Here is a 26,629-nt window from a genome sequence, read left to right on the forward strand (position 1 = left end):
AAGACTAGGCAATGTAGAGAGTTCAGGTGACTCATGATTAGTCAGAAGAAGTAACTTGGTAGAACGCTTCGTGACTAACTGTTCTGCGCATATTGTTTTGTTGTAGCATAATTTTTATTATGGATAATGGTCGCAGAGACACAAGATGACACCAGTGAAGTAGGTGTGTGGTCATTAGTGGATCAGGTGTGGCTCAATTGTGAGTGGATAATGTGGTTATGTTAAATGAATTAGCTGGAAAGAATCATGAGATGGAAGTGTTGGAGTTGCAAACTCTAGGAGTGGATCTGGCTGGCAAATCTTGTTTCACCTTTCTCTGGTAGAGCTCTGAGGATGTGTTGGTATTTATAGAGGATCTTAAGTCATCAGCTGGCGTAGGGGTTTTGTCAGATAAACAGCTGTTGCAGATTGCAAGGTTATGATTGTCAGGAGAAGCAAAATTATGTGTAAGCTGCACAGAAGCATTGCGAAATACAGAAACTTTTTTCGACCATTTGAGACAGCAGCTGGAACAATAACATGAAGCATAATAGCACATGGTCTTTTCAGTAACAATTAGGGATGGTATCCAGGAGACATAATGAGGAAGTAGAAGCCTTTGTTGATAGAATTACGAAAATGAACATTAACATGTAGAGCTCTCATTCAACATGGAGGTAAATGAAGTGGTGCTGCAGGAGGTCAAGCAACTAGCGCTTCATGCTTTTTTAAAAGATTTGACACCAGAAATGTCTAGGAGAGAGTGTACAGGGGCGTGTAAGGATCTTCATGAGCAGATTAGGTTAGCTTTGGAATAAAAAGAAATTAGTAGGTTGACAGGGGTAAGAGAGTGAAAACAGGTATTTACTTTGAATATTAAGTGTTGTAAATGTCATTGAACAGGACATGTACAGAGGCTATGGTACCAATTACAGAACCCACAGCATAACAGGAGTAACACAGGTCACCAACAGTTTGGTGGAAACGGCAGTAGAGGAGGCTTTGGTCAACAGCAGAGTTGCAGGGATAATGGTAGAGATAATCCAGGGAATAGGAATGGTCCGTTAAACTTAGAAGGGAGTTAGGACTGCCAACGGGAATTCCTGGTAGGAATAAGTTCAGTCAGAATGAATGCAGATGCAAGTTATGCCATAATGTGTGTTGCGGATGAAGGAGCTTATAAAGTATTGTCGGACAAAGGAGCATGTGTGTCAGTAGCCTTGAGTGAAGTAGTAGGTAGGAGGCAGTGAGACTCACCACGATATGATTTACGTGGGGTAGGGGGTAATGATATACGATCATTGCTGTCAGTAGTGTCACTAGGACAACCATGTTTAAGCAGTGTGAGGCAGTGGTGCCTCATAGTGGAGGAGAAGAGTAGTGTTAAATTCCCGTCGACAATGAGATCAGTGGAGATGGAGTACAAGTTCGGATTAGGGAAGGATGGGAAAGGAAATGGGGCATGTCCTGTCAAAGGAACCATCTTGGCACATGCCTAAAGCGATTTACGGAAATCATGGAAAACCTAAATCTGGATGGCTGGATGCAGCTTCAAACCATCATCCTCCTGAGTACAGGTGCCTCATGTATGTGAGAGGTTAGGCAGGGTCCTAGGGCTAGATTTTCTTTATCAGTATGATGCCATAATTGACCTTTGATGACCTGTAGTGGAACTGAGGGGGAAGACATTCTGACTAGGGGAAACTGTTGTCAATGTTAATCTGCTGCGAGGAGTGTCTAGTATACAAGAAGGTCCAGTTAAACCATGAGTAATAGTATTAAGTCTTGATTTGCATGATTGTGTGCCAGAAGGCACCAGAAAATCACTATGGGTGAATGTGGAACTGAACTTATGAGTAGGTATGATATGTGTAACAGAACCATCAGAGGGTAGTGAAGTATTAGACAAAGACTGTTGTTTGGTGAAACATAGTATTGTACATGTACAGGAAGGGGATGGAGGAAAAGTGGTACCAATCAGTGCACATAATTTTGGCGTCAAAGATGTAAAGTTGTTAAATGGAATGGTATTAGCTACACTAGAGATTCCAGGTGTGGAAGATTGCCACACAGGAGGTGTAAGCTATAAGGGGGCACACGACACTGCTAGGACTGCATTTTGTGATAAGTTGAAGCATTTGAAGGAGCAGAAAGAGCACAGTTGGAGAACCTGTTGCTAGGATTCCAGGGTCCGTTTTTTCCTAGAAGTCCATTGGCTGCCACATCAATAACACAATACAGGATTCCAACAGGAAATGAAGCACCGGTATACCAAAGACAATATAGAATAACATGGTCACTGCAACCAATTTTAGAAAAGTTCATAGATCAACAATTAGCTGACAGAATGGTAGAAGAAAGCAATAGTGCATGGCAGGAATTGTAATTGTACCTAAGAAGTCTATGGATGGTTCACAGAAGTATTGGTTTTGTTGCAATTATTGTTATTTGAATAGCAAGGTAGCAACAGATGCATAGCCTATTCTGAATATCAAGGAGGCCATAGATAACGTAGGTGAAAGCAAACAATTCTTTACGTTGGACTTAAAGAGGAGATACCATCACTTAGAAGTGGCTACTGAAGATATACGAAAAACAGCTTTTGCAGCAAATGACGGCACTACCAACCTTTTGGGTTGATGAATGTGCTGGCAAAATTCCAATGGCTGCTGGAGGGAGAACTGAGAGGAGCGAAACCACGCCATTGCTTAGTATATCTTGGTGACACAATCATGCATTCAAGGGATGTGCAGGAACATAGTGTATAAAAGGAGTATTCACCAGATTATGGGCAGCTTGTCTCACACTCAGTGCTGAAAAATGTCACTTCGCTCTGGAGGAAGTTAACTACTTGGGCCATGTCATAAGTAAGAACGGGGGAACGACTGATCTGAGGTTGCTGCAATCCATACAAAATTTTCCAGTACCACGAACTACAAGGGAGTAACAATCTTTCATCAGTCTGACAAATTATTGTAACAGGTTTGTGGAGGGATTTTGGATATTGCAAGACCATTTATGCAATTGCTGAAGAAAGCTGTTAAGTTTGTATGGTTGGAGGAATGTCAGGGAGCATTTGATGAGTTTAATGAGGTGTTGACATCCACTTCAGTTTTAGTATTTCCAGACTTTCAGAAATAATTTGTATTGCCATGTGATTCACCAAACTATGCCCTTGGCTGCATTTTTAGCGAGGAGGCCAGTGGTCAAGAACATCCTTTTGCCTTTGCATCAACACAATTGAATGCCACAGAAAGAAATTACTATACAACGAAGAGAGAGGTGCTTACTGTAGTATACAGAATAACATGCTACCAATATTATTTACACAGAAGGAAGCTGAAGGTGATAACGGCCTATGCAGCTGTATAGTGGTTTTAGGCATGAAAGACCTGTTAGAAGATTAACAAGATAGCCATTGACTCAGTGAATTTGAGTATGAAATAAACCACAAGCTGAAAAATGGGGAAGGGATAAGCAGAAAGATAGCTGTAATATGAGGTCTGTTCAAAAGGTTCTGGATCTTTGCCCACAACATTTTTTTTTTTTTTTTTTTTTTCGCTTGCCTTTTACTTATTATGCATGGTCTCCTCCGAAGTACTCTCCTCCACAATTGATACACCATGCTCAATGCTGGTTGCGCTTCTGAAAGCAATCTTGGTACACCTCTTGCTGCATCAAGCGAAGCGGCTTCTGTGAATTTTGTTTTATTGTGTCTGTCATTGCAAATCCTTGTCTTCGCAACAGGATTTTCAACTTCAGAAATAAAAAAAAGTCCACAGGGGCCAGGTCTGGAGAGCACAAAGGATGAGGCAGCACAGTGATTTCATGTTTTGTGCATTAGTCATGTGCCAACAGGGACGAATGATTGGGTGGAGTATCGTGATGCAAAAGTCATGAATTGTTTCACCACATTTCAGGCTGTTTCCTTCCCACATTTCTTCGCTGGTATTGAAACGCATCCTCATAGTACCATCTATTAACAGTTTATCTATGCAGCACAAATTCATGGTGAACTAATCCTTCAAAGTCAAAGAAAACTATAAGTATGGCTTCGAGATTTGAGCTGACCGGATGGGCTTTTTTTGCTCTTGGAGAACCTTTCCCAACCCATTCTGAAGACTGAACCTTGGTCTCAGAATCATAATCGTAGTCCCACATGCCATCACTAGTTCTGATTATCTTAAGGAACATCTCATTCTCAACTGAGCGATCCAAAAACTCTTTACAGATTGCGAGTTGAAGGTCTTTCTGGTCTTGACTCATGAACCATGGGGCAAACTTGGTAGCAACACCTTGCATTCCAAGATGCTGTCTCAGGATTTCATGAGGTGATCCAACTGAAATGTTACATTCTTCTGCAATCTCTGGGACAGTCAGTCTTTGATTGGCATGCACAGTTACGTTGAGATTCCTGACATGAGCGTTGTTGGTAAAAGTTAAAGGGCATCTGAACAAGGGTCATCCTTAACTTCCATCTGGCCATTTTTAAACTGTGTGAACCATTTGTAACTCCAAGTATGGCTTAAGAGCTTAAGAACTCACAACCGTAGGCTTCCTGCATCATTTGGCGTGCCTCTGTAAAGGTTTTCTTCCATTTCACACAGAATTTAATGCAGACACATTGCTTCTTTAGCTCTGCCATCTCAAAATTTACAAAGTGTGTAACACATACTACGCAATACAGCACTGAACAATAACTAAGAGACATACAGCAATGAAAGGATTAAACACTATATGTGTGCCAGGATGCCAACCGTATTTTGCTGCAACACACAAAATTACAAATGCTCTGAATTTTTTTGAACGGAGCTCATACAGGCACTGGATCACAATCTTGCAGAGTGACGAGCAGCACAGAACGCTCATGAGGAATGTAGGCTGTATAAGAAACAGCAGCAATTTGGTATGCGTGATGGGTTATTGTGCAGAGAAACAAAATTAGGACCATGAGTGGTGGCGCTAGCCAAGTTAAAATTGGAAGTGTTATGTGAAATGCATGATCACATTTTGTCAGGCCATGGTGGATGCAGGACAACAAGTAGGAGGCTGGCAGAGAAGTGCTGGTGGAAAGAAAGGAAGGATGATGCAGATAGATACATCAAGAATTGTGGGGAGTATACAGAGAGCCAATTTGAGTCAGAAGCAGATATTGCTACAGTGATTGCTGGAAGTAACAGAACCTTTTAGTTTCATTGTGGTGGACATGTTAGGACCATTCAACTGACCACCAGCAGGTAATAATTTTGTGCTGACCATAATAGATCATTTTTCTTGTTATGTCAGGATCACATTCACACAGACATTAGTGGACATTGAAGTTCAGAATGTGACAAATGATGATAGTGGACCAGGGGATGAACTTCACGTCAGACCTGATGAAATAATTGTGTTGATTGCTGAGAGTGAGACGTTGAGAACTAGACCACTACATCTGCAGGCTAATGGGAGGACAGAGAGAGTTCATGGAACAGTTGGAAAAATGATTTGTCTCTCTCTCTTTCAAATTCTAAAGGTGGCAGGGGTAAAATACAGGGAGCGAAAGGCTATTTACAATTTGTACAGAAACCAAATGGCAGTTATAAGAGTCGAGGGACATGAAAGGGAAGCAGTGGTTGGGAAGGGAGTAAGACAATGTTGTAGCCTCTCCCCGATGTTGTTCAATCTGTATATTGAGCAAGCAGTAAAGGAAACAAAAGAAAAATTTGGAGTAGGTATTAAAATTCATGGAGAAGAAATAAAAACTTTGAGGTTCGCCGATGACATTGTAATTCTGTCAGAGACAGCAAAGGACTTGGAAGAGCAGTTGAATGGAATGGACAGTGTCTTGAAAGGAGGATATATGATGAACACCAACAAAAGCAAAACAAGGATAATGGAATGTAATCTAATTAAGTCGGGTGATGCTGAGGGAATTAGATTAGGAAATGAGACACTTAAAGTAGTAAAGGAGTTTTGCTATTTGGGGAGCAAAATAACTGATGATGGACGAAGTAGAGAGGATATAAAATGTAGACTGGCAATGGCAAGGAAAGCGTTTCTGAAGAAGAGAAATTTTTAACATCGAGTATAGATTTAAGTGTCAGGAAGTTATTTCTGAAAGTATTTGTATGGAGTGTAGCCATGTATGGAAGTGAAACATGGACGATAAATAGTTTGGACAAGAAGTGAATAGAAGCTTTTGAAATGTGGTGCTACAGAAGAATGCTGAAGATTAGATGGGTAGATCACATAACTAATGAGGAAGTATTGAATATGATTGGGGAGAATAGAAGTTTGTGGCACAACTTGACCAGAAGAAGGGATTGGTTGGTAGGACATGTTCTGAGGCATCAAGGGATCACCAATTTAGTATTGGAGGGCGGCGTGGAGGGTAAAAATCGTAGAGGGAGACCAAGAGATGAATACACTAAGCAGATTCAAAAGGATGTAGGTTGCAGTAGGTACTGGGAGATGAAAAAGCTTGCACAGGATAGAGTAGCATGGAGAGCTGCATCAAACCAGTCTCAGGACTGAAGACCACAACAACAACAACTTGGATTAAAATCATTCAAATTGTAAAACATACCAAGCATTTGTCACAAATGAATATAACTGTATAGTACATACTGGCACCTGGTTATCACCATTAGAGGTAGTGTATGGCAAAAAGATGGTGTCACCTTTTGATTGACCAGAAGAGTGGAAGAAAGGGAGAAGCAGTCTGTGATTTTGCAATAAAACTAAAGGGGGGTGGGGTGGGGGGTGGAACAGGGTACAAAGAGGAAATACAAAATCTTTGGAGAAACAGGAAGAGGAAATGAGGTGTGTGGGTACATTACTGTAGTATAAGGTTGGTCAATGGGTGATGTTGTCGAGTCCATATATGCTGAAGGGAAAGACAAAGAAGTTTTTAACACAATACCAGAACCCATACCAAGTAGTTAAAACTGTGTCACTGGTGAATGTGATGTTACAGTTTCAAACAGTGACAACGAGTGTGCACATGGGACGTCTGTGACCATTCAAGGCGGCACCAGAGATGATTCCACGAGAAGTGCTAGTAAAGACAAGATAGGAAGACTAAGAGGAAAAAGCAAAATGATGGGCTGTGGGAGAGGGAAGTCTGGATACCTCAGAATCATTATACATTAAGGTCAAGAGAGTAGTTATGTGTATCGATTTTGTGTAGTTTATTTGTCTGTGTAGTGTAGGACGTAATGTTGATAGTAGTAGGGACAGACCCACATATTTATTTGTATCAGAAGAACATTAAGATGATCACTGTTCAGAGATGCAGGTTTCTTAAAGGAGGACAGGTGATATGGATCCTTTCTTCAGGTTGCCAGGTGAAGGAGAAAAAGAACACTAGTTTTGGCAGTAGTGTACTTCTTTGCTGGTGGTGGAGTAACTGGACTGCTGAAGCACCACATGGATGGTGGAGCCTTGTTTTTCAGACAGCCATATGTTGTATTTTATAGCCATAAATGGTCTTTAAGTTTAGTATTTAAAAGCTGGAAGAAGTATTTTCAGGTGTGCGAGAACTGGCAATTAGTAGTGGGAAGCAGAGAGAGGTCTCAAAGGAACTTCCTCAGGGCATATGCACAATTAAAGGAGCAGATGCAAGAGGTGACTGAAGTAGAGATGGGCACTCTGCTCCCGAATTGATTCAAAGGGCCAGATCTTTCAAAAGAGTGGATAATGGGCGGTTCGGAAAAAATGAATGGTAGCTCATCTGATTTCAAAATGTGTTTCTTGTGGCTGTCATGAATGGGAAGGAAATTTTGCGCTAGGCTGCTGCAATGGCATGTGACATCACATCCTTAAGGAAACGTTTCCCAAGCTACAAAAAATGTGTTATAGACCATGTGCACATGTGGATTTGCAAACCTTATTAGTACATGAAGCCTTTCTCGTCTGTGAAAACAGAAAATAAAGAAAGTTCCGTTTTTTTCCAGTTTATTGTCTGACAGTATCCATCCAGGCATAGTAGTGCTACATATTACGATGTGAAAGTAAGCACAACACAACACCCAGTCTGTGAGTGGAAAAAAAAATTCAACTTTGCTTGGAATCAAACCTGGGCCACCTCACTATCCACCACACTCACCACTCAGCTACCAAGGCAAACAAAAGCTGAGATCTTCAGAATGATACATTAATGCAGAAAACTCTTCCATCATGTTTCTGTTCTTGATTTCAAAAGAATATATCAAATTTCAGTAGCTCAATAAACATTTACATGTTTTTGAGCGTGTTGTTACTTCTTATCCTTTGACTTGGCATCACACTTGTAATGTGTTGCCAGTGATCGTAAAAGCTGTGTCTTCTATTATTTTGACATAACCCTTCCAGTTGTTTCTGTATTCTTTAATCTGCTCATTTAAATTTTTACTCCCAGTTCTTTTCTGATAGCTACATTCACTCTCCCCTCATACAGAATGTACCCTGCTACTCTTCTTAGCAATCAGATCTCTGGTACTATTCTGATGGGAATGAATGTTTGTTGTCCAGGAAAGAGATTCAAGGTCTAGGAAGCAGTAGTTATTGTGAGCAGTACTGGATCAACAATAAGCTTGAGTATTTTGACTGTGATGCCATCATGTACAGTAAAAACTGAACTGAAAGATTTTTCGATAGTGTTATGAACTGAAGAAGGAATTTTTGGTTGTAGAGGAGGTTTTGGTTACCAGCAGAGTGTAGGGACAATGGTAGAGATAATCCAGGGAATAGGAATGGTCCATTAAACTTAGAAGGGAGTTAGGACTGCCTACAGGAATTTCCGGTAGGAATAATTTCAGTCAGAATGAATGCAGATGCAGATTGTGCCGTAAAATTTTTCCACTTGATAAAAACTGTTTAGGGTTTTGTTGTAATATTTATAACTTTTGCAGTAGACAAAATTTAAAACTTTTGTATCTGAAAGTTACTAGGGCCATAATACAAAATTATTGCTCCTCTTCATATGTTCTTTCAAAATAAGACCAAATCAAATAAAAATACCGGTTTAGTGACCTGAATTAAAAAGGTGTATGTTCCTTTTACTTATTTTTGTGAGTGAATGGTGAGTGGTGAGTCATGAAAAAGAACTAATCCATTCCAGTGAGTGACCAGTTCTGATCCAATCTCTGAAAAGAACAGTTTTGTCCATCTCTAGATTGAAGTAGTTCCGTGTGAGCTTAAGGTAGATGTGGGGGTATAATATTGTAGACAGTCTTTGGGACAGCAGATACAAGTGATGTGAGCAAATTGAATAAGACACAGAAGCCACAAGAGAGTTAGCAGAAGCAAATAATGTGAATGTAGAGTGGCGTTCCACATAAATTATGAACTTGGAGAGCAGTGTGCTGAACAACACATGTATGCTCCACCATCTGACTAAGGAAGTCATGGATTATTTCAGGAACGTCGTTAGTACCATGAACTGGGATTTGGAGGCAATGCAAGCTCATATGGAGGTATTAGATGCAAGGTTAACATTGACAAGGTTATTGCAGCTGCTAGGTGATAGCATCTGGGATGCAAGGTTTGAAGCTAACAAATTTGCAGGAGGCAGTCCATGAGGCACTGCATAATCAATTAAGTCTAGCCTTGCTGTCACCTGAGCAATTTCTGAAGGGATGGAAGGTGGAAGGAGAGTTGACATTGGAGCTACAACTAGTAGTGGAACTGAGTAATCAGAACTTACCATTATACTACCATAGTGCAGCAGTGGGTGTAATAACAGATTGCGCACGATTGCACGTATCAGTGAAAATACTAATGGCTGGGAAACACACACTATTTTGGTATTACATAGTGCACACTTATCCGGTGAAGCTAGCGACAGTTGGGAAATATATGCAAGTTAGGGAAGAAGGGGTGTTACTATTAAGAGGAGATGGGGATCGACAACTGAAGATGAGCAAGGGTGAGCTCGAAGAATGTCAGATTGGGCTGGTCACAGTATTCCCAACTTGTGAGGCTATAATGAGTTGGGATAAATGCATTCTGCAACTATTTAAGGGGAAACTTTGTCCAGATGAGGTGGTTGAACCAAAGCCTTATTTTCAGAGAGCAGAGCGGCACTGGGTCTGTTCAGTGAAAAATGACATGGTGGTGGTCAGTAGTTGTTATGAGCAAGGGAAACTCTTGCGGCAAAACATTTGGAGTTGTGAGGCAGTGGACTACTAATTAATGGGTCTACGTTTCATATACTAGTGATAAGGTGGGAGTTACTCTAGTTAATGTGACACAAGCACAGCTGTACTGGCTAGTCGAACCACAAGAGATTTTATTGAAACATAATCTTACCTTCCCAAAAGATACTTGGGAGCCGGGTCAGACCACTCCTTAAGCCGAATGATAGCAGTCCAAGAAGGGTGGTTGGCTGCAGAACAAATGCTACAGCATGTAGAGCAGTAGCAGAATAGGAGTATCAGTGACTTCAAGGGCGGTCATTCCTAGCACCGTGTTGATTCTGATTTTGCTTGGCATAGCTTTTTTATATTTGAGGTGATGTAGTATGAGGGAGCCCAATCCAGTGGTAATAGAAGTTCCAGTAGATGGGCCGTGCCCTTTCGGAGGAACCATCCCGACATCACAGAAAACCTAAATCAGGATGGCCAGACGCGGGATTGAACCGTCGTCCTCCCGAATGCGAGTCCAGTGTGCTAACCACTGCGCCACCTCGCTCGGTTTTTGGAGTAAGGCTGTGGCTGTCAATCATGCTATGTTGGCAAGTAGGGCACAATAACAGATGTGCAAATGAGTTGCCAGGCAATGATAGCTGAAAGCAGCAGTAAAGTGCCCCGCAAAGAATGATATAGTTAGCCAGTCATTTCCACCCCACTTGAATGAATATTTTTGTTATAGTCAATGTGACTAGATACCAGGTTTTAGAGAAACAAATGGGCACTTGTGGAGTATAAATGAGGCTGAATTTGGGGACAGGACATCATTTACTTCTGTGACTTGGCCATCACAAAGTAGCTGCACTGTGATGCCAGAGCACCGCTGGACTGTGAAACGACTGAGCAGGACCAGCAGCATCCTCTGGTTTGAAATCAGGATGTGTGTGCCGCCACACTGGATGCTTCGCAGGACTTGGTGCCACATGCCTACCAGCTTGCTGTCCGTGCCTGCTGGTGCCGATACTGAGGCCCAGGGAGGGACTCAGTGTCACAATGCCAGCTGCTATCCCACACCTGTCCGAGGCGCATGGGTGAAAACCCATGCTTAGATGCCGCTGTCACTGCAGAGAGAAGAGCAGTGGCCGACCATGTGGTCTGTCACTCCTCCAGGAAGTGCCTCTGTCGCAACTGGCTGTAACCTTGCCTTAACTGCTGGGCTGGAGCTCTGATGCAACATTGTCAAGTGCCGTCTTAGCAGCAACGCCTGCCTCATGTAGAATTGAAGACATAATAAAGCTATATTGCTAAACTGTCACCAGCGTTTCCACTGGTTTCCCCGCACACGAACCACCCCGTACAAAGGTGCCTCTGTAGTAGTCCCTATGTATGAGCACTGCTGTTAGATACATGCTTTGCAGTAATGGAATGGAATTTTAGAAATTTGGATGATTTGCAGAATAGGTTGCTGTCAGCAGTGCAGGAGCAGATATAATTTTTATTGTGATCTGGGAAGCTTTAACTATGGATACCCTCAGAATTCCAACTAGTACCAAGTTATTTTAAGTAAGACTCTTCCACTTTTACAAAAAGACTCTGAAACTAATTTTGATAAGAAGCTGTTTACTTCATTTCACTCCCAGTACAGATAACGAAAGACTAGTAGTTTCCTCTTTTTTTAAATAAAAAAAATGGAAAACTTTTTATTGACCACACAGTCATAAAGTTGCTGGTGTTTCTAAGTCAGTCATGGTAAATATTATATCCCTAGAAAGATCACTTTCTGCAGGCAGAGTACTTGTTATGAAGGCAGCTCTGCAAAAATAGACATGGACGGACTTGAAACTTCTTCCACAGGTGGGTTGTATGAGTGTTTTGTAAGCGATCTCCTATGCCCTTAGCACTCTACCGACAGATTGAAGTCTGCCACCTGCTTTACCAACAACTGTGTCTATGTGATTGTTCCACTTTATATCCCTACAAATTACATCATTTAAGGTTTTATGTAGGTAAATATTCGAGGCAAAAAGTAACTATGTCTAACATAACATGAAAACAAATTTTGCCCCAATATTTGGAAAGGTTATACTTAAACAGTAACAGCCTGTTGTAGAATAATACCTACAGTTTTGTCTCTCTCTCTCTCTCTCTCTCTCTCTCTCTCTCTCTCTCTCTCTCTGTGTGTGTGTGTGTGTGTGTGTGTGTGTGTGTGTGTGTGTGTGTGATGTATAAAGGAAGACATCAGACAAGATGATAGGGAAATCTACTGTTCTACCAATGGTGGTTGAAATTTTAAAACCTGGGCGATAAGAGGTGGCACAGAGCAGCACCACACATCCTGGGCATTTTCACTTCTTGAGGGGCCTCTGGAATGTAAATAGATGACAGATGGACATTGCAATGGAAAGGTGGCCGCTGAGGGGTGGCAGTAGTGCGTTTTGTATGTTTGCTTTCTTTATGATTATGTTAGTTACCAACTGACAAAATGTAGGTGAATTTAAGTTTATTAGTATTTGTTTGATAATTCATAATAGCTGAATTGAATACTAAAATGGTATTTTGATTGACAGTTAGTTTAAAAATGAGACCAGCACAACTTGAAGAAGACATATTAATAACAAAATATCTTTAAATACAATTTTGTTAGAGTAATACATTAATTTCCCCAAGCTGTTGTAATGTTGCCAGGTGTTTGCCAGTATGTGTGCAAGACATGATGAACTCAAATTCAAGAGGAAAAGCTGTGGTAAGGGAATTTCATTAACTGATTTGTCATGAACTGCTGATTTAGCAGCAGTGAAGCATCAATACTGAAGCTGCTGCAGCGGCACGTGTGTTGTGATACACTGTGTCTATATTTGGTAGAGCACTGTGAAAAATGTGGTGACTAGTCAGTGACATAACCAGTGGATTTTCAGAAGGAACATGAGAATACCATCAGAAGTTCCAAGACCAATTAATTGACTTGAAACATGACTGCAAAGCCCAAGCACTTTTCTGGCAATATTCCTATGAATATTTCTATCTGAAAGTGAAGAATTGCTGTCATCATACTCAGGCAGAAAATTAAGTTATTCATTTTAGCTTTGGTATCTACGTACTTCACACAAAAGGAATTCAGCATCTCCTGATGAAAGGAACAATCAAAGTGCAGAAATGTGAAAGGGGAGGCCAAACTGAGACTCTGAATAGCATAAATGGAATCAGGCATGTGGCCATCACATGCAAGGGAGCTACTAATGATACCAATTCATGTGATTGTTATAACAAACATTATTATTATTACAATTATTTAAATATAACTGTACTTGCATTTTATATTAAAAGTAATGTGTACCTTGTGTTTTCTTTTTGCACTCTACGTTGTTATCAATTAAAGTTTAAGGTATGACTTATTCATTGTTTTTAAAAAGGTCTTCTCCATCAGAACTTAATGTGTCCACAATTTACCCATTTTCAGTTATTTGCTTGATTAAAACACCTCTGATGGGTTTTTATGCTGTCCATCATGAGTTCATCAGTTACACCAATCTATTCATCTTATAGTAGCACTTGCATTCTACATCTCAATTATTTGTTGGAGGTATTCCAGTCTCTGCCTTCTCCTACAGTTTTTAACTACTGGACTGTTCCACTGCTGACATCATTTTCCAAAATTTTTGAAAGGGTGGTGTATTATAGAACAGCATCTCACCTGAGCAACAATAATATCCTCAGAAAGTCATGGTTTGGGTTTCAGAAGAGTTGATCTACTGAGAATACCATTGACATGTTCGCTCACCAAATTTTACAGACCTTAAATAATAATATAGCGTCACTAGTAATACAACCAATGTAGGCCAGGGACATTACTCTGACTGAGGAAAGATCATATAAGAGGTTCCCCAAGGTTCAGTCTTATGTCCACTATTGTTCCTTATACAGGGTGGAGAAAAATTGTGTCACAAAATTTTAACCCCGGATAGCTGATGCTAGTAGGAATGAAAATTACTAATGTTGTGTAGTAGGTCAACAATGCACAATTTTTGAACTACAGAAATTTGGTGCCATGCGCTCATTGGCCACAGGATTGCTCTGTTGCTCGATGCTCTGGACAAAGCGTGACCGTGAATGTTTTGCCTGCCGGAGATCACAATGTATCCAAGGTGGCCCCCACGCTCAGTGGTAGCGTGCCAGCCTTCCACCCCGGGGACTTGGAGGCGAATCTGCTGAGGTCCTGACACATCCTTCTGTAGTTTCATGATAATACGTACCGGGAACAAACCCATCAACAGCTGTTAGTTTGTCTTTGACAAATTGTGTCGGCCCTGAGAAGGACCTTTTTTTGTAGCTAGGACATTGTTTACTTAAAGTAGGTGCTCGAACTGGCAGTCCTCTGATGTGACACGAGCTTGGTAATGCCAAACAGTGTTTTGCCTAACGCTTTCAAAGATCCTCTTCGTTTCGAGATGGTTCACGTCTAGGTGGGTGAACTAGAACCTTGAAGAATCCCCACAGGAAGAAGTCTGGTGGCATGAGGTCTGCTGATCATGGGGGGCCATGTTCTGCGAGTACCTTTGCCAATTACCCAGCCATCAAAGAGTTCATTTAAATGTCCGTGCACAGCACGACTGTTATGTGTGGGCGCCCCATCACGTTGCAACCACATGCATAGCTGTATATCCAGGGGAACATCTTCCAGCAGGCCGGGTAGAGTTCCTTGCAAAAAATGAAGGTAATTTGGCCCAGTTAGTCTAGGAGGTAGATGGACCAGCCCAATCAGATGCTCACCCACAGTGCCTGCCCAAATGTTGAGTGAAAATCATTCCTGGTGCCGGTGGACATATGTGATGTGAGGATTTCCCCTTGCCCAGTAAAGAAGGTTTCGAGTGTTGTAAAGGCCGTCCCGATGGAAGGTGCACTCTTTGGTAAACAACACAGTGGCGGAGAATTCGGGATCTTGTGCAGCACATCACAGAAACCACTGGCAAAACCCTAGCCTGTGCTTGTAGTCCACCACAGGATTTAGGTCTTGGACAGAGTGGAAACTAAATAAATGCTGGCCATCATCCCCCAAAACCTCCCAGACTAACCGATGAGTGACCTTTGTGTCGTGTTCAACTGCTCAAGTACTTGTCATAGGTGCTTCCTCAAAGTGCTTGAGAACAGTCTCTTCAAATGCAGCATTCTGTCGTGTTTGAGATCTTACAGCATCACCATGATATCCCACTAATGACCCTATTTTGCCAAGTCTCTGGTGAATTGCTGTAAACGTTTGTAGGTGTGGGTGGGGTCTTGCTGGGTACTGTTCCTCATACAACCATCAAGCTTCATGTGCATTACCATTGGCTAGTCCATAAACGAAAACCATATCTCATTGTTCTTCAAACAAATATTGTTCCGCCCCACTTACTATATGACTAAATCGCAGGTGATGTGTGTGTGCTCTGAAGTGAAGCTTAAGTGTGAATGCCTTTGATGTGAGGTGGAGACAAACAGCAAGACCTATTCGACACATGTGCTTATCACATTGGGGCAGTGACGGGGAAAGGGACATTTGTATGTGTGAACCGACAACCACAGCGCTGCCATCAACCGATGAACAGCAACAGGGCAATCTCACAGCCAATTGGAGCATGTGGTGCCAAGTTTCCGCAGTTTAAAAATGTTGCGTTCTCGACCTACACAACATAAGTAATTTTGGTTGCTAATGGAAGCATCTAGCCAGTGTTAAACTTTAGTGACACAGTTTTTCTCCACCATGTATAGTATTGTAAACGATTTTCCATCTAATATACAACAAGCAGAACTAGTTCTTTATGCAGATGACACTAGTGTTACAATCAGTCCAAGAATACATACAGAAACAGAAGAAATGGCAAACAGTGTTCTTAAAATTATCACTGATTGGTTTTCTGTGGATGGTCTCACTCTCAGTTTTAAATGCCCATCTAGGTGTAACACGTGGTAAAAAAATAATAAATAGAGTGGAAAATTCAGAACTTTAGATCTCCATGTTGATGAGAATTTAAACTGGAAAAGTGCATTTTAGAACTCCTAAAACAACTTAGTTCAGCCACAAATGCATTCGGAATCATTACAAATCTTATGGAAAGATAAATCAGTAAGTTCAGATATTTTGCATATTTTCGTTCAATAATGTCATATGGAATGATGTTTTGGGGTAACTTGTCTAGAAAGAAAGTCTTCACTGCTCAAGAACACGCTGTAAAAAATAATATTTGTTGCTCACTCATAATCATCTTGTAGGCATTTGTTTAAGAAGTTGGGCATTCTGACTACTGCTTCATCATATATTATTTTTTCATTACGTTTGCTGTCAATAATCCATAACAGCTCAAAAGGAATAATGATGTACATAAATACAATACGAGAAGAAAAAAGACATTCATTACTCCACATTAAGTTGTCTTTAGCACAAAAAGGGTGCATAGTGTTTCAACTAAAAGTTTTGATAACTCACCCAGTGATATAAATGTCTAACAGACAGCAAAGTAAAATTTGAAAACAAACTGCAAATGTTTCTCGTTGACAACTCCTTCTATTCTGTATAAGAATTTTTATTATTGTGATGAGTAAAGTCATGCATATGATTCATGGATGTGAAACTAAGTATCTAATAAACCACTACATCAAGGGGGTGAAACTCATACAGGGATTACCATTATCGTGACTTTGGTTAATTGCCAGACCACTTGGAGTACTGTAAATTTATTAGTCCTGCTTTGCATCATTTTCTTATTATGTAATTCAAGATCTTCCATATTCATTTTGGTTTCATAATAAATAGAATCTTTTTTCGTTGCCCCTTGTTTCATCGAATTTTGTTCGTAATTACAACTTCTTTTGTGTATTGTACTCTTCGAATTGCAATGCAAGTATGTTGCTTGTATTCAGTCTGAATTTTGCTCACATCCATAATATTTGGGGATAAATGATTCCATATTTGTTTCTGTTTCATATAAAACAGAAGTTGATTTCATGATAAGGTGTTTTACAGAACTGCTCAACTCAAATGCACTGTAACTATATTGCTGGTACTCAATTTTTGTTTGTGGCCATTTTCTGTATTTTCTCACATTTAATGGAGAACTCCAAAATTTTCATTGGAGTGGGAGGATGATTCTAGTATATTGATTTCTGTTAAAACATGTTTCTGTAGAATGTGTTAATAATGTGCAAACACATTTACATAACTACTGTTACATTTTTTACCATTTTTAAGAAGGAATGCTGTAGTCAGTAAGACTACAAAGCATATTCAGTGCAAAGAGCCAATGCCATTCAAAGCAGAATTACAAATTCATTTAGTGACAAGAAGTAATAAAGTTGAATACCAATTCTGTGAAAAGCTACAGTATGGGGTCCTCCATTAAATGCGAGAAAGTGCAAAAAATCGATGGTGTGGAAGGGAGGATAATTAGAATATGAGCAATACAATTACAATGCGTTTAAATTGAGCAGTAGGAAGAAATATAAGTGAACCCACAGAAAGCCTTGTGATGAACCTGGCTTATATTTTATGTGAAACAAAAACAAATGTGAAACCATTTACTGTGCCCAATATTAGAGATGTGAGCAAACATCAAGCAGAATATGAGCAACATACATACAATCCTATTCAAAGGATGTGATACGCACAAAAAGTCAAAATCAGGAACACAAAGTGATGGAATCGGCTTGTGTGTCATATCATGTCAGATGATTGTTAGTATATTGTCCACCTGGGACCATACTACTGTGCATGCAAGGCATGTATTGTGGGCTGCCACCTCTCCAGGGGCATGCAAGCTGCAAGTATAATGTTGAACTGCATGGGATGTTTACATCATAGCTTCACAAAGTCTTATGGTGTCCGCCCCATTAGCTGAGTGGTCAGCGTGACAGAATGTCAATCTTAAGGGCCTGGGTTCGATTCCCGGCTGGGTCGGAGATTTTCTCCACTCAGGGACTGGGTGTTGTATTGTCCTAATCATCATCATTTCATCCCCATCGACGTGCAAGTCGCCAAAGTGGCGTCAAATCGAAAGACTTGCACCCAGTGAAAGGTCTGCCCGACGGAGGCCCTAGTCACACGGCGTTATTATTACAGCCTTATGGTGTCCAGCAGTGCTGACGTGATCAGCAGGCAGTGTGCCTATCACAGTAGAGAGCACTGTAGTAAGGACACCACTTTTTTATGCCATGTTACATGCCAACTCAGTGCCAAGCTGTTATCCTTCCACTGGAGAATGTTTAGGTTGCCATTGGACCTTGCTGCAGCCAACACCATTCTGCCTTGACGCCAACAGCCCACTGATAGGAATAATTGTCCTTGCTGTAAACATCTGTTGCCATTTCTACGCAGGACTGTCATCCGCCACTCCCAGGTGCCATGCCTCACTGCACTAGGACTGACCAGAGGCCACTGTCATTGAGGCACCACTGCCAACACCCACCGACACCCTACGTCCTGGGTGCATCATCATCCTACCAACAGCTGTCATTGTCAAGCCTTCACCTTCAATATCTACCAGTGCCTAATGTCCAGATCTCTACCACCATAATGTCTTAACATGTGTGCTGTCATCCTGTTCCTTCTTCTTGTCAGTATTCTCCTTTTGTTCCTTTCTTCGCCTGTTCTGTGGAGATCCTCCTCATTCTGTATTGTACTAGTCCACGTATTTTTCAACATCCTGTTGTAGCACCATGTCTCAAACACTTTGATTCGTTTTTTTTTTTTTTTTTGTTTTCCCACAGCCCATGATTCACTACCGTGATCCAAATGTATTATCTAAAAAATCTTCCCCAAATTAAGGCCTATGTTTGGTACTAGTTGACTTCTCTTGGCCACTAGTGCCCTTTTGGCAATGTTAGTCAGCTTTTTATGCCTTCCTTGCTTCGTTCATTGTGGGTTATCTTGCTTTCAAAGTAGCAGAATTCCTTAACTTCATCCTCTTTGTGATCACCAAATTTGATATTAAGTTTCTCACTATTCTCGTTTCTGCTACTTCTCATTACTTTTGTCACTTATTTTACTCTCAATCCATATTTTGTACTTATTAGAGTGTTAATTCCATTCAGCAGATCTTGTAATACTTCTTCACACTTACGAAGGGTAGCCATGTCATCTGTGAATATTATCAGTTATACCTTTTCATCCTGAATTTTAATCCCATCTTTGAACTTTTCTTTGATTTCCATCATTGCTTCTTTGCTGTATACACTGAGCAGTATGCTCTAAAGACTACATCCCTGCCTTATATCCTTTTTAATCTCAGCACTTCGCTCTTCGTCTTGCAGTCTTATTGTTTCTCCTTGGGTCTTGTACATATTGTATATTACTCTTCTTTCTCTATAGCTTACTCCTATTTTCCTCAGAATTCCAAACATTCTGCACGATTTTACTTTGTCAAACATTTTTTTCTAAGTCAATAAATCCTTTGAACGAAACTTAATTTTTCATAAGCCTTGCTTCCATTAACATTCGCAAAGCCAGAACTGCCACTCTGGTGCCTTTACCTTTCAAAAAACTAAACTTATTGCAATCTAGCAATCTTCAATTTTCTTTTGTGTTCTTCTGTATATTATTCTTGTCAGCAACTTGGATGCATGAGCTGTTAAGCCGACAGGCTGATTGCTGATAGTTGTTGTACTTACCTACTTTGCTGTCTTTGGGATTGTGTGGATGATATTTTTCTGAAAGTTTGATGGTGTGACTCCAGTATCACAGATTCTACACAAGATGTCGAATAATTATTTGGTTGCCACTTCCCCCAAAGATTTCAGAATTTTGAAGAAATGTTATCTGGCACTTCTGCATTATTTGGTTGCAAATCTTCCAAAGCTCTGTTAAACTCTGACATTAATACTGGATTCAGGGTGTATACGACCCGGGGCAACCGGGATATCTGGGAAAAACCCGGGAATTTTTTGATCTGGGAGAAAACCGGGAAAAACCCGGGATATTTTTAGAATTCCGTGAATTTTTCGTTGTTTTAGTTTTCAGTTAAATTTTTGTAGTTTTGACTGAAAGACCGATACTATAACAAAGGATATTACTGTATCCCGCTAATGCAGAATAATACTTAAACAATAAAACATAAACGAGAGAAAAATATGAAAATAAATTGCAAAGGAAATGCGCCATATATAACAACGACACACAGTGCTCATGCAAGCGTCTGCCAACTGAAAATGTGTCAAAGCTTTAGGAAAACTATGCAGTGCTTCATAACAAGTTGCCTCCAATGAGCGTGAAGTCGCCACTGTTTACATTCGATTTGTTTTAGCAGTTACGCGCGGGCTCATGCGCATGCGCAGTTGAGTCACGTTTGAGTAGTAGATTCTCCTGCTTCTGGCAACAGGAATGTGGCTGTTGGCTGTGCTAGCAGTCGCAGCAAGCAGCTAGATGTTACCAGGAAAAGGGAGCGCCAAATTCATATTCTTGAAGAAAAAAAAAAAACTTGTTTCACAAAGCACCTAGCATCCAGCACACATTTGTCTATCGATTATTCATATGATTTTGAAACGCGTCCCTGTTGGTTTTTGAACACATTTTAAGTTGATATCAGAATGAATCATAAGTTGACTTTTGAATGCATGCATAGTGTACGTGATATCTCCGTCAGGAGAATCCTCGTCGCATCTAGAAATAAACTATCCGTAGACAAAAGGGGACGGGGCTATACGAGCTGAGGAAGTAAAGCCGAACGGATGAATGCCAATCGCTGTCTGATTATGTTGTTGACTGGGTTTGCGAATCATCAGCATTGTTATAATTACTAGCGAAATCCGTAATTCAGACTATCAGAATGTAAATAAACGACTGACAGGAATAGCAGGTGAGAAAGATTACGTATTATCTTCTCGGTGTATCCAAGAAAATGAAATTTTGACAGAAAATTTTTTGGCCAGATCGCCACACTAGTAAGAACCAATAGTACAGTCCCCAGCTAGCGGCCGCTTCAGTTCTTTTCTGGAAGTAACGCGGAAAACATCTTGTTCGAACACGTAATAACGCCTAGCCGTAAAATATTCACGGGATAACTAAACCTGTGATTCTGGCAGGGTTAGTGAAGTTAATCGGCGAACAAATTTTGACAGCGGCAGCAATAGCTACAGAATTGGTGATAACAAGATTGTTTGTTAGAACGAGGAAGGAGAAGAAACGGGTCATCACACAAATTATGGAAGAATAAGACGATTGCAAATTTATATAAAAATTTCGTAATACTACTCTCCGGTCTCATGCTTGAGAAGCTGGTGCATATGAATGAAATGTGAAGTTATTTCCTAGCATAAAGCTTTTTGCTTGTAGTAGGTTTAATAGACATTTGATATTGATACTTATTTGATTATATTCTGTCGTGTTATAAAAATGGCCATTTATGCCAAAACAGTCTCGTTTATTTGGTGTGTTACAAAATTGCTGCTATATTAGAAAGGCCTATTTTGTTTTATCTAGCAGACAGTGACAAAATAGACGCAATCGGATCGAGAAACCACACCAGTCTTGTGTATTATTTATATTAACAGCTTTTTCAGTATTAGATAACGACATTTCGATTTTTCATGTAACAAAATGTTTGACATAATAGATTCTTTCGCAGAAAAGAAAGCACGCCATGTAAAGCTGTAGCAAGATTAGAGAGAAAAAAAAAATGCTAGGAGCTAAGGATTGAAGAAATGCGTAATTTCTCTTGTCCTTATTGGTTTTGTGTAGCCTATATTTAATTTTATGTCACACAAAACAGCAAGTTATTAACTAATAGGCAATAAAGAGTTCAGATTTTCTGATGAGTTCTTGTTCTCTAGATTACAAATAATCCCATCCGCTATTAATTGCGAGATTTTTTTAAAAGAGGGGCAGGCTGTTAAACCGGCCGACTGGGAGCAGGAGAGGCACCATAGGACATTTCCGTTTCCACTCTCCTGAATATAGTTTGGACCTGCGGTAGAAAAATGCTTTATGAATAGGCGTGGCACTGCGACCAAATAAAATGTCTTACATTTCCTCCAATACGTATGTTTTCTGTTTCAGACTTTTCGGAAAGATGGGCGCTACAAGATGAACATATTTTGAAAACTCGATTTTTTTTGGTATCGACCCGGTTCGCAAATGTCGTAGATCCGAGGCTGATGCGCAGAGCAGCTTGAGTTATAGTGGGTAGTCTCCACGTGACTTGTGTTTACATTTAGTGATTTTGCTGTTTCCCCTTCGTTAACTCTCACGTCAAATGAAAACAAAACGGATATCTGTGACTGGGAGCTATCAACGGAATTAAAACACATTCACATAATTACGGAAGGCCGAAATATGTCATTAGTTTCAGGTTTTATTTTATTTTCACCTTTTTGACAGTCAAGCATTAATCGCCTTGCGGAACAATGAAGTTATTTTTGTCTGTTTGCTAAAGAAATTTGACTTTTGTTAACCTTTTCCGCAGAGGCAGTCAATGTATTTGAAACGAAATGTTTAATTCCACAGTACTGGCTAGTTTCAACTGTTCGCTGCATTTCAAGTGCACGTTTTCATTTTCTAGGACATATGGCATTATGCCATAATAAAGAACCAAACATGATATAATACAGTACTGGTGCTTCAAGAAAATTTACATCCCGAAAACCACACTGAAAAGCTTAATATCAGGTTGAGGTCTACTTCACTGGGCATCTGGACATACGAATGTGCCCTGTATGCACTTTAAATGTGCACATTTTAATATGGTTCACGAAATTCCGATGCTCTTGCAGTATCCTCTGATGTCTTGTTTCTTTTATGGCATAATGTATGATCTTTCAATGTTTTACACGTACGTTCATAGGGGCTTCCTATGTCATGATAGCTACCCAAGCGCGGTGTCGCCTGTTATCTGCGCTCTGTGGCAACTGCTGAAACCAACCTATTTCTAACAGGTCACGGGAAAATATTGCTAATAGTGGCTTGAAAAGCGTTAACTTTCGAAGTAATTATTCTTTTACATAAGTTGAACTTTGTTCAAGAATGTACCATGAATTTATAAAATCACAGAGCGTTTGACTCTCATTTAAAAATCAACTCTTTGGTGACGAGCCATTTAGAAGAATTTCGAACCCTGAAGATCAGACATTTATGTCATTATTAAAAATTTTACTGGCACATTTTTATGATATATCTTAAAGTGTAACACGCGCAAAAAAGATCAACAGTATATGCAAAAGCTTAGTCCCTTGCAGCTTGAGACCAATATTATATGTGAAAGCTTTTCTTTTCTTGTAGCAACACTATGTATTTTAATTTAAACTATTAAACTTCCCTGTTCGTGTGTTTGTGCTACTTAACAGTGATGTTGCTATTGGCTGACTACATCACGTGAATATCCGCTGTCATCGGCTAGCGAGATCACGTGACATAAGCTACGAACGGCTTACAAAAGTGCATCGAAATCTCGATTTCAATTATTCGGAAAGTAACATGCGGTGTTTGGTGGAATTGCAATGTATGCTTTTGTAATACGAAAATACGCAGCGTACATGTTGCTGCACATAAAAGATATTTCCAAAACGTGTCTTTTTCCCTGAGTTTTGTTTTCTAAAGTGCCTTGAAATTGTACACCCGTGCATAAAACCATAACCATTTAAAGGGTTGATAAGGGAAAATATACTGTCATCCGGGAGAAAGTGTATTCTTAACCGGGAAATCTGGGAATTTTTTTTCCTTGTCCACGTATACACTCTGTGGATTCCTTAAGTCTACCGTATCAATTCACACTTCCTCTTTTGTCATATCTTCAGACAGTCCTTCGTCCTTATAGAAGCCTGCAAAATACTCTTTCCAACAAGCCACTCTCTCCTTTGCATTAAACAGTGGTATTCCCATTGCATTAATAATGTTAATGCCATTGTTTTTAATTTTCCTGAAGGTTGTTTAGACTTTTATGTATGCTGAACCTGTCTTTGTAACAATCATTTCTTTTTTGATTTCTTCATTTCCTCCTACAAGTATTTTGCCCTAGCTTTCGAAGTGACTTATAGTGGTCTTGTTTTTCCCTGAACATTTTCTTACTTCCTTCTTTCTTTGAGCAGTTGAAGAATTTCTTCACAGTTACCTTCCCTGTTGATATGTTTGTGTGTCCAACTTCTACTATTTGTATAATTTAAAGATGTCCATTGCTCTTCAACTGAACTGCCTACTGTGGGATTCATAACCACAGTATCTACAACCTCTATAGCTTCAAACATGTATCATCATTTCTTAGTACTTCAATATACCATTTCCTTCTGCATACAAGGGTGCCTCAGCAGCAGCCACAACAGTCAATTGCTCCTGACAAAGACAATGGTGGTAATCACTGATAGTGTAAGATTTTGCCTAGAACTGATGTGGCAAGAAATCCTAGAATGGTTTATACACATTACAAACAGTACTGTAAACTCTTAAGGAGAGTCATCGGAGCCTGAAATTGCATGTGTGGTCAACAAAAAATATGCTTTTTCAACAACAAGATTATAACTATCTGGAACAGATTTTACACATCATTTCAAACCTTTTCAAAACTTTTTCTCATTGACACCCCCACAAAACCACAAAAGAAAGAATCTTTGTGGTTTATTACATTGTCACTGTTCATGCAGTAAAAGTTTCAGCATCAGACATGACATCTTAATTTTATTACTTCTTTGCTACTAATTCTATTTGCAGCACATTTTGCAGGCCGTACCCATGTACACCACCGAATGTACCTGCAAAATTATATTATTGTACAACACATAGTTCAGGAGACATAACATCATAAAATTTAGATGCATGAGAAACCAGCTCTTCTTAAAATGGAATGAAAATTATATAACTTATTTGTCAAGTAACTGTTTTACACATGGGAATTCAGTTCTTTAAAGTATCATGGTAGTGGTCGTACTCTATCTGTGCCATATGTTAGCTGATTTCCTTTAGGATAAAAATTGTCAGTTTATGTAAATGTAAAGTTAAATACTTAACTAGGAAATATTTTAAAATTTGGTTTCAGGCAACAAAAACTACAATTTCAGCCACCAATGGAAGAAATTCGCATGAAGTATTATGGGCAGCTGAAACGCTTCCTTGCCCTTCCCAATAATTTTAGGGGTACTGCTGAATCAAGTGAGAACTCAATTTTTCCAGTTATAATACAAAGGTACTGTAAATTTTTTTTCTTTTAATTTGAAAAAAAATATGTATAAGTAACATTGATTGAATAATCAACAACTTGAAATGCTGTTCTGGAGTAAGTTTGCATTATTAAAAATGCAAATAACTATCTGGAAATATTATGCATTATTAAAAATCCAAATACCATATCTGGAAATATTAATGACTAGCAAAGGTTCAATAGTCACTGTCCTCACCCATTTAGCCTCCTCCCTGTTCCCATTCCAGCACTACACAGCCGTCATTTCACCGCCACACCCAGTCTTTTAATTTCTTTTTATTTTTATTTCTCTCCTTTCCGCTACTTACCCCCTCTCCCCCTCCACACCTTCTCTCCTGCCGTCCGTCTAAACTGCAACACTTCACTGTCCGCTACTCCCACCATACTATCCCTCCCCATCCCCGCCCCAGCCTCCTCCTTACCCCCACCCAGTGCCACTCCCATCATGCACTGGTGCTGCTGCTCGCAGTGTAGTTTCAGCTCTCTGAGACTGCAGACGTGTGTGCAAGTTGTGCTTGTGTGAGTGTGTGTGTGCGTGTGTGTATGTGTGTCTACTGCTGACAAAGGCCTTAATGGCCGAAAGCTATGATTGTGTGAATCTTTTTATTGTGCCTATCGCAACTCAGCATCTCCGCTATATGGTGAGTAGCAAATTTCCTTCTCTTGTATTGTTACATTCCATCCTGGATTTTCCATTGTTTAATATCTACATTGGTGAGCCAAAACATTATGACCATTTCCAACCATGAGACTAAATGTCACTAAGTGGTGTTGTGGGCATGTGGCACAGCATGCCAAGAGTGCAAGTACAGTAGAGAAAAATGGGGATCACTCAAGTGACAGTACGTACCATATATGGGGAAAATCCACTGATGTAAAAAGCTTTTACAAAGTGCAGATTGTTGTGGCCATGTACCTGGGAATGAGCACCTCATAGACAGTGAAGCCGGTCAGCTGTACACGCACTGCTGTCATGATAATCTGTGGAAAGTGCTTGAAGTACAGTGAAACCACAGCTAGGCGACAATGTGTTGGATATCCAGTTCTCTCATAAAACATGGAGATTGTATGTTTGACCTCTCTGTAATGCAGAATAGGCTGCAATGTGTGGCAGAGTTGATGACAGTCTAATGTTCGAGCAGTCACAAATGTTACAGAGCACACAGTTGGGAGCACATTGTTGACCCAGTGACATCATCCATTAATTAAAATAGTAGTAGGCATAGAATCATTGAGATCAGTCTGAGGATCAGTGAAAATTCATCACCTGGTCAGATGAGTCACATTTATTGTTACGCCAGTTCGATATTCATGCTTGGATATGTTGTCATCCAAGCGAACAGGTGCTCCAAATGTGCGCCACACCATAGATACAGGCTGGTAGGGCAGTAGTATGCTATGAAGAACATTCAC

At 40.1% G+C, this 26,629-nt stretch overlaps 1 protein-coding gene across 1 annotated transcript in view; it reads left to right on the forward strand.

The window, feature by feature from the left end:
• LOC124594191 (cytoplasmic dynein 2 heavy chain 1) overlaps positions 1 to 26,629 on the forward strand; it is a 786,854-nt gene that overhangs the window by 137,267 nt on the left and 622,958 nt on the right. Inside the window, exon 14 of the mRNA XM_047132551.1 lies at positions 25,055 to 25,201. Coding sequence (XP_046988507.1) covers positions 25,055 to 25,201 — 147 coding nt within the window. The remainder of the gene's footprint in view (positions 1 to 25,054; positions 25,202 to 26,629) is intronic.

Source organism: Schistocerca americana, chromosome 2 (assembly GCF_021461395.2).
Source record: "Schistocerca americana isolate TAMUIC-IGC-003095 chromosome 2, iqSchAmer2.1, whole genome shotgun sequence".
In the NCBI taxonomy this organism is placed as follows: Eukaryota; Metazoa; Arthropoda; class Insecta; order Orthoptera; family Acrididae; genus Schistocerca; species Schistocerca americana.